This window comes from Atta cephalotes (genome assembly GCF_000143395.1).
Source record: "Atta cephalotes unplaced genomic scaffold scaffold00004, whole genome shotgun sequence".
In the NCBI taxonomy this organism is placed as follows: Eukaryota; Metazoa; Arthropoda; class Insecta; order Hymenoptera; family Formicidae; genus Atta; species Atta cephalotes.
The window spans coordinates 694,029-704,216 of NW_012130068.1; the positions used below are offsets into that span (position 1 = coordinate 694,029).

The following is a 10,188-nucleotide window of genomic DNA, read 5'->3' on the forward strand; positions in this document are numbered from 1 at the left end:
TTCGTAATCTGTTCATTGTTTTAAGACCATCTTAAGTAATTTCTTAAGATGCTAATACAGTCCTCTGATTGTTTTTGCGGTTATGCCTTATGCTATAAGCCTTAGTCCGGATCTACATAGGTGTTTTAAACCGTAAATCATAAGAAATTGACCAATTACAGTCAAATATTCTTCTCGCATTCAATTGTAATTGATCAATTTCTTATGACTTAAGATTTATTAAAAAGTGATCATAATGTCACTGATCTTATATCTTCTTTATGTGCTGGCTGTTCTTTTAAAGTTATATAAGTTATATAACTTATATAGTTATATCGTTATATACTTATATCACATATGAATAAAAAATAAAAATTTAATTTACTTAATAATCTATATTGTAATTATTTAATGTCATTTTAAGAAAAATTAGGACATTATGATCTAAAAAATCATTTTTTTCAAAATTAACTTTTTTTTAACTTAAGTTAAAGTAAGTATTGACTTAACTTATGTTAAGTTAATTTTTTATTCCTTCAACTTTCAACTTAACTTTATTAATTTTGTAAAGCCATTAACTTTAACTTTATTCAGTTAAAAAAAGACATTAATATTAACCAACCCTGGTTATTATAATATTATTAAAAAAATGATCTTTTCCGGAGTCGCAAATATTTTTGGATATTTACGATAGAGTATAAAAAGTCTTTTAAAGGGAGAAAGAACATCGTGGATTTCTCTTAAATCGCGACCCGAATCTCGATATGCATACGCATTATGTCCGAGAATGTTCGTCATTCATTCCGCGGACGACGCGGCTCCAATTCCAAACAATGAGCTACAGAGCACGAGTGTTTAGCTTTCATTAACAAACTTGCGAAAACACGGTCGCGTGGCGCGATACAGCGTGGTCTGTTATCTCTTCATAAGCACTGATTATCACGTAATAGTAACACCGGCGTCAGTAAATACACAACGAAGAGTAACATGTGACGGTTGTACATGTAACGTGTTGAACATGTGTCATCCCTCTAGAACGAGAACATTTCGAGATATTCCAGGATGTATCGATGTATTTTAGCACTTTTAATTATCTATTCGATTCATCCTGCATTTTTATGCCATATTGAAATATTTACGTAAATCGTAAACTTTTTTGCTACTTGAATGTATGTTGATCATTATTTGTAAAAATAAATTGTTTATATAAAAATAAAAAGATTTTGTATTTTGTATAATAGATTTTTGGAAACCTCATTATTTCTAATAAAGAGACTTCTACGTAATAAAACTATTTAATGAAAAATAACATTATAAGGAAAATTTCCTTCGAGCTAATAATTTAATGTAGATTTTCAAGATACTTCTTATTGATATGTACACACACACACACACACACACACACATGCGCGCGCGCGCGCGCGCACACACAGAGTTAAATATTTAAACCAAATATTTAAAATTACAAATGCGATGAAAAAACTACATCAAAATTTTAAGATGCATCGGAAAATTAGATCAGCTTAATTAGTATCTCAAACCGATGACGTAAAACAACATAGACTTAGCAAGCTAGATAATGTTTAATTGAAAGAATGTGTTATGTCGAATGAACAAAAACTCGTGGGAAGTGAGCATTTAATGTTTATTAATGTTAAGTACGTTACTTAACGTTATGGAAACAGAGTCGCGTGGCGTGATACACGTTATCGTTTTGTAAGCATTGGTTATCGGAGAAAACTTAAGCCATCATATTGTGTAGAAAGAATTGTTTACATCACTTTTGCGCATCGCAATTACAATCAATTTGCAATTTACGTGATGACTACATAGCTAACAATAAATTGCTAATTTGGAGCTGCAACTTTATTCGAAACTGCGTAACAGAACTTAAAATCTTACTTCAAAATCTGTCGATATAGCTATCTACTGTATCCAAGTTCGTTTATACTTTATATAAAATTATATTTGCTAATACATAGCTTTACTTTTACAAACTTTATCTGAAATTAATCAAAGGAAAAAAAGTTAAAAATTTTTCATTTTTTTAAATAGCAAATACATGTAATATTGTAAGAAGATTTCTGGGACGTAATTAGTTCAATTAGTTACAAAAAATTCATAGATTTAGATTGGAAAAATTTATAAAGGATCAGATCACACACAAAGCGTAACATATATAATCCTAAGGAAATCCGAATAAATGCCACTTGTTATTCTCGATGTTTTTAAAACCCTTTTAATTTGTTATCAGTAATAAATATCCAAGTATTATTATTACAAGGTTCTACATTACGATCTGTTTAATTTTTTTATATAAAAATAGCGGCATTTTCTTTTAAGCGATCAAAGAAAGGAAAAATTCGCGTTTGTTTCGCGATTTCCGCTTGCGCGAGCGATCGGAGGATTACGTTTGAATATTGCGGATAGACGGCTGCGGTGTAACGCAACAGATGCACGATATTTACATAATACGTCACTATTCCTGCTGCCACACCCGCACGAACAGCCGCACGTGAATCTCTTTTTCTTCGCTCTTCCCTTGGCCATGTTCGCCGATGCGTTTCTCCTCACTCTGTCTTTCTTTTCCTCTCTTGCAGAATTCGTTTCGATGAATTTCCCTAGCCTGGAGGAAGCGTTCCGTATCCTCTCAAGCGTCGTTAGCCCACTGATGCACTATCGCGACGAGCCATTCGATAGACCGTCCGGAACTTCGCATGCAATGCGTGCTGCACTCGATATGCAGGTGGCATAGAAATGAATAGAAATGCAGCGATCCAATATATTTTTAATTTTTCACAACAAGATTTATACCCCGCAAATTATAAGGTGATAGCCGGCAACAACATATTGCATTATCGATATTTGTCTTTCTTCTTTCATTTTTTTTTTCCAAAAAATCAATCACAGTTTTCGACTCGCTGTTTCGCTTCTTATCACACGACAGCTGATCGGCCGTATGGCTTATCAGCTTCGTAGGCCGTGGCCTCACTTTGAATATCGCGTACTGGCACACGGTCGATGGGACGACCAGCGGCTAAGCATTCACTCGATTAGATCCAATTCGTTTAATTACGTTAAGCACGGGCGCGTTGAATACTTCCTTTATTTTCGCGCGCGTGCTCGCAGCGGTGGCGTCGACGGGGGTCAGGAACAGCGACTGTTCAAGGAAGATTGATACAGGTTCGACCGGCAACTCGCTAGGAACGTGACCTCATTCTGTGAATCACCAATTTTATAATAGTAGCTGCCTTTGAGCTTTTCCCGCCACTTTATTTATCGTACCGGAGTAGCCATCGACATCGCGGCGCCTTTCTTTGCCGTTGAGAAGAATCGATGAGAACACGCGAGGGGAACGATTTATTTCACTAGCGATTTATCTGATCAAATCGTAGTGGCGCCAATTAGTAGATAAAGCCAATTTGTAACATATCACGTTGACATTACGTAGGTCAAAGTTTATCGTGCAAATGAAATTTGAAAGCTCTCGCTCAGTGCGAGATAAGACGGGATCGTAATAGAATTACTATTTATTGTCGTTTGGCAGGACGATCCTTTTTCTCTTGCGATACAACCAATTAATCAGTTATACGAATTTAATCGTGATAATCACAAGTAAAGACAATGCAGTTAATTCGAGGGCATTTAGTGGGCGAAACAATCCATTTCTTCGAACGAAGAATCGTTTCTTTCGGCAGTTTCCTAAATTCGCCGATATATTATTTTCAGCTGATTACGATCGACCCCGTTCAAAATGCGCTCGATAAACGCGATATTGTTCATGCGATAAATTCAAGCGTGGGCGTCGACGCGTGCGTGAGTGCGTTACAATTCACACGCTTTATTTATTCTCTGTTTCTTCTCTTAATCGACGGCCGCCGCGCGTGTAACGTTATATAAATACGAGATTATTTCAGTCCGGGATCCGTGCGTTTGGCTACACGCCAAGCGGCAGGGGTTGGACTGACTGCACTAATAACGCGGCTGTGATACGCACGGCGGTCGTTGCATAACAGGTAGCTGAAGTGGAGGGCGGTATCGTGTGGTAGGTACAACTACAATGATGGTGACGACGACGTCGACGAGGACGACGTCGAAACGCGCCTCGGCTGGTATAACGATCGTGCAACTCGTTATTATGTAAATTACATTAATGGTAACCGCACGCCCTGTTCTTCGTTGCTTTTATAATGTACGTAAAGTCGCATCTCACAACCAGAGAACCAGATCCCCCCTGCAGAGTTAAATTCATGTGCCTCTCTACTTCCGGCCTAATTTACGAGCGATTTGGTGAGTTCACTTTTGACACGTGCAAGTGCGTACTCGCGTGGAAAGCTAGAAAAATCCGGCAATAAGTCCGGAGATCTCACTAGATTAAATTCACTAGCATAAATTGAACTTAAATTCATTTCATGTGAACAAAATATGCAAAAACAATAAAAACGTAGTTCGTATTAAATATGATATCCGCATAGAAAATTTTCTGACATCTAAAATTCGATTCGATTTAAAAAGATCATGTATTCTAGTTGATTCTGTATAATTTATACACATAGAGAAACTTTTTAATTTTGCTAAGAAGCTTTTTTAAACCTTGTATCTCGAAATGTCTGTTGCAAATATTGACATTGCAAAATTCGCATTTTTTATTATTCAGATTTTCTAAGGATATTCTCTATAATTTTTTATTTATGATAGTGAACATTCCGATACTCGTATCGTTTAACTCGCATTCTTTGAGATATTTGTTCCAATAAATAAGAGCAAAAGCAATTCCTACGTTTATTGAAGCAGCGTAACGAAAGAATGCCGTCCATTTATCATACGCGGGATAATGATAACGATCACATTGGTGATCGCATATTGCTTTTTATATAATAGTTATAAGATTGCACCGGGAACGCGACACAATTGAAACCACACGTGCCGAGGGTTTATTATTCCATCGATCGTAAAATATTCCATGGAAAAATTATGTAACAATATCAGAACTACATTAGATATTTTGAACATCAGAAATTTAAGATTATCCGCATTTAAACGTTCCCCATTAAGAAAAAGAACTTTAAGAAAATACAATAAAATACAATACTGCATTAGGTGTGTTATAAATCCTTAAGGTATTACAGCGATACCGTTATAATCGTCTGAAAATCGCGTATATATCAAGTTTCTCAGATTTTATATTAAAACAATACAATATAATTATGTTTTCAACGCTTTTCTCTTATAAAGAATTTTCAATAGTAAAATAGTAAAATGTAATTTTATTAAATGATCTTCTCCTAACATCTATATATAATTAAATTAATCTATATAATTAAAATAATCTATATAATTAAAAATCATGATGTGTAACTTGATATTTAGAATATAATTCACACAGTGTAATTTCGTATATTATCGGACTGTTACTATTAAAAATAAAAGATTCAGAGGAGAAAAAGAGAGGATGATAGGAAGATGAATGCGAAAATAATAAATGTGTGACAAAAATAGCGGGCGAGGAATAGTTGTGTCTGTGCGTGTCTCTGTACGCAGATCTGATGTATGAAAGTTCGATTAGCTCGAAATGTACTCGTGAAAGAGTGGAACGTGATCCGAGATGCGGATGTACGAACGCTACCGACGAAATAATAACGATGACGACGATGATCGATACTACGATGGTCGTATACCGCTACGTCACGATGCTCTAATCGTCAAAAATAACGAAGCAGCTGCTCCCACATAGAAAACGTTCTACGATCTAATTTCTCAAAAGTCTGATTTCTCAAAAGAATTATGGACTCCGTTTGGAAAATTTATGGAGATTCAGATCAGAAGCACAATATTTTGCAAACGCGATCTTAAATTAAATAAAAAAAGAGACAATTTCAAGAGAAAAAAGATCTCGCTTGCTCCTTCTCTAATATTTTTTAAAGCTTTTTTTTTAAGATTGTCAAATAAAAATATTATTATTATCTTAGAAAAATTTAAGAAAAATATTATTTTATCTTTATTATATTAATAAAAATGATTTAAAACTATTACTCCTGCTTATTTAAAGTGGATCATAATTTTTATTTCAATTAATATTTTTTAACAAATACTATTTGAAATACTAATAATAAATAATTAATAATTGCAATCAATATATTAATGTAACTTTCATTCTCAATTTTATTGAATTCAATACTTCATATAAAAATAATGATGTAAAAATATATCGATTTTCCCTGTAAAAAAAGAGCTAATTTCTGTTCTAGATAAAAAACTTATATTTAAGACAAAAATGAATCAATATAAATTCTCTAATAATATAATTCTAATAATATAATAATATAATAATAATAATAATAATAATAATAATATAATTAATAATAATTCTCTAATAATATTTATTGCAATAAGTACCGATGCATCTTTTTAGATTGAATTGGCGTGTCAAGCATTCTGATCGATATCGGAGAATATTTAGAAAAATTTCTATGCGGGATGTCGCATCGGCAAAAGAACGACAATTAACAATGACACATCTTCTGACGATTACGTTGTTCTGCGACAGTGCTAGCGTGTACATATAATGTATTACTACGTAATATTTTCCGCGGTGACGTTCCGTGTTGGAACGCATGAAGACAGAGAGAGTGTAACAGAAACAGAGTACAGACAACTTACGGGTATAGGTCATTTGGCCCTGGTAGTAAGAAGGAAGGTACACGTGTTGCGCGTGCGGAGGCTGCCCGTACACATTCATGGCTGCCGTGCCGATTTCATCACCACCTACATACATCGTACACGCCGTCGAGGTAAGGTCATGGTTTCATCAGAACGCTAATTTTGCACCATATACACTGTTTGTTTGTTCTTTTTTCTAAGTTTCGCTCTCTATCACTGGGTTGTTAAAAAAAAAAAACTAACACCGAAGCTACGCAGGAGTCAATGAGATGTACGCGTGACGTGGATTCTGGCTTGTTAAATAAGCAGACAGAGAATCGCTAAGTTACGAACTAACAGAACATCCTTTATTTTTTGTTAGGCACACAAATACGTCATATAATTTCAAGATGGGATGAGGATATTTAAATCCCTACTGTCGAAAATAATTAAATCAACTAAATTTTTAATTTTAAAGAAAGTTTTTACACATGTCTACAAGTTCTGTATCAATATATACATTATTAGATAAATAGACGATCTTTTAATTTAATATATGATTTAATATATGATCTTTAATATATATCAAGTTGATCGTTAAATAATCAACAATAATAAAATAAAATAAAATAGACAATCCCGAATCCTGTTTTTTTTTAAAAGATTTGATTCGTATTTTATTCTTAAATATGCCTGATCAGAGTTTTACGATCATTTATTTTTTAGTTTCAATAAAAATATATAATACAACCCAGTGAATATTGGCTAAGTGCATGCTTTTGCAAAATAACATAAACGCAACAATCAAGCAAATGATTCCATTTAATATTTTGATATCCATTTGATAACTTTAATAGATAATTAAGAAACTGAATCTTTGACAGATAGAGCTAATTTTCTCTTCTTGAAATTTGGAATTCTATTTATCTCGATTATCTTATATAGTTTATACCGTTGTGGTCGTGTGGATCGAGGAAAGGATATCAGTTTCTATTGGGTAGCCAACTTCAGTTTCATATGCTAATGGTGTTTTTGTGTCATGCACGCGAACATGCGACTGTTTTGTTCTCAGAACTCTATTGCTAATTCTCATTACTTCTATCTAATCTTCACATTACTTTGAATTGATTGAATATTTATGTATCAAATAGACATGTACTTGTACTCCTACACTTTTTTATTTTTCGTAACTCTTTAATATTAAGTTTTCGTAATTCTCTTCCATGCAATGATTCATAAAAATTTTATCTTCTTGGCGTGCAAATACTGTATCTACCAAAAAGCTTCAGCTTTGTAATTTTAAAATCTATACATCTTATTTTATCTATATATGCGATATTTATTGCGATAACGTGCTGCTTGCACAATTATATAGATATATTTAAAAAGATATATAATTTTGCTTAAGGATTAAAAAAGTTTGTTAGATACTGTCGTTTCTATGCGTATTATCAGCTTAAGCAAAAGCATTGTTGTGTTATCAATTTTACTTTCTCTCACATGTATCAGCTCTATTATATGTCGATGCTAAAATCCGAATATGCAAGGCAAAATAATTATGCTAAGCAATAAGCTGTCAGAATATGTTTGTAAAATTTATTGCGATATCAGAAACAAGCTATTTTTAAAACAATTGCAACATTATCAATATTTTATGCGTACACGCTTGTTAAATTTTTTATAACAGTTTATTTCGTTCCAATATCGCAAACTTTCATTATTAAATTATGCAGCAAATAGAGATAGTAAGCAGCAAAAAGATATTAGTGATTAAATACGAATACTTACCGCCCTCGTCTTCGCTGTCACTCATAAATGTCTCCTGCATGGATTCGGGTGCCTGAACTCTATATTTCTCTTCAATAGTAACGGTATGAGTTGTTGTGATGATAGTCTCTGTGACAACTTTCAACGTTTCAATGACACTTATATAACCGAGCTTTTGTGCAATATCTAAAGCAGTCTGTCCATTCTGTGAAAAAAATAATTTACATCGAAATATGATTATATTGTATTCTGATAATTTTCAACGAATTTCAATGTAAAAAACATAAAATAAAACTTACATTAGTTACAGCATTCGGTTTAGCTTTACTCTCCAACAACAAGTTAATAACAAGTGTATGTCCTTGTTGCGCGGCTTGATGAAGAGGAGTATAACCAGCATTGGTACTGCTATCAACAACAGCACCAGATCTTAAGAGAAATCGTACCATAGCTGCCTGACCAAAGTGAGACGCCACGTGCAATGGCGTATACCCAGCCTAGAGAAAATACAAGATATAAGACTTTATGTATTATTGGATGTAATGTCTGTTAAATAATTAGGTTCAATTTTATACAATTTCACGAATTATTTTACTATTTAATGCAATAAGTCTTATTTGTAACGAGATGCTTTAAGACCAATAGCAGTCACACTACTACACAGTGTTATGGAGATAGGTGTTATTTCGAAGTTATCAATGGACAATATAGAGCAATGAACAATCACTTGTGAAGATTACGTCATCTACGATAATTTAATTATGCATAAAATGCTAACATACTGTAACTAAAAACACAATCGTAGTCACGTTGATATTATCATGATCAGGATGAATTCTTATTTTTGATTATGTGAGTTATTTTGACAAGTTTATAATACACGTGTATAATACAAGAAAGCTTATTAATTATGTTACCTTAGTTTTAGCGTCAATCTGAGCACCATTCTTAACAAGAATGGATGCGACGTTCACTTTATCTTCTTGTGCGCATAAATGTAGAGGCGTAAGGCCATTCTGTAAAGTGTAAAAATAAATATAACGTAAGATTTTATAAATAAAAGTTAATTGAAAATTACATCGTGTTCCTTTTTTATCTACCTTCGCTTTGTGATTTGTGTCTGCTTTATGCTCGATAAGAAGGGTTGACATATCAGTATGGCCTTCTTGTGCGCTTAAATGTAACGGCGTAAAACCCGCTTTTGACTCTGCATTAGCTTTCGCTCCGTATTCCAGCAAAGTAGTCGCAATATCCATCTATTGAAAGCAAAAGTAATTTTATTTGCTATCATTCTTAATTATTACCGTTGTGTGATCGTACCTGATTTTTGCGTGCAGCGATATGCAATGGTGTATGGCCATTCTTAGCCATGGCATGTGGTGAAGCTCCTTTATCGAGTAAAAGTAAAGCTACGTTTTGATGATCGTAATGAGAGGCTACATGAAGAGGCGTTACTCCGTTCTGCACAGACCGACATATAAAATAATGTGGCATAATGCGTGCAAGTTAACTTTTTTACAATTAATTTGATCTTTAAATGCTAAATTTAAAAAGTGCTTACCTTTCCTTGAGCGTCAACAGGCGCATTCTTTTGCAGTAACAATCGAGCTACGTTCATATTGCCGTACTTGGCCGCTAAATGCAAGGGAGTAAATCCTTTCTTGGTCGTTGCGGTAAGCGAGGCATTATTTTCTAATAAAACGGATGCAACCTGTGTGATCATAGAAACACGTTATAAAAGAAATCTATCTCTTGTTATGTTATATATATATATATATATATATATATATATATATATTATAT

The 10,188-nt window shown here is 33.5% G+C and overlaps 1 protein-coding gene across 1 annotated transcript in view; it reads right to left on the reverse strand.

The window, feature by feature from the left end:
* Positions 1 to 10,188, reverse strand: part of LOC105625877 — an 84,465-nt gene that overhangs the window by 45,490 nt on the left and 28,787 nt on the right. Inside the window, 7 exon segments of the mRNA XM_012207187.1 lie at positions 6,640 to 6,744; positions 8,407 to 8,590; positions 8,685 to 8,882; positions 9,303 to 9,401; positions 9,486 to 9,641; positions 9,706 to 9,846; positions 9,947 to 10,096. Coding sequence (XP_012062577.1) covers positions 6,640 to 6,744; positions 8,407 to 8,590; positions 8,685 to 8,882; positions 9,303 to 9,401; positions 9,486 to 9,641; positions 9,706 to 9,846; positions 9,947 to 10,096 — 1,033 coding nt within the window.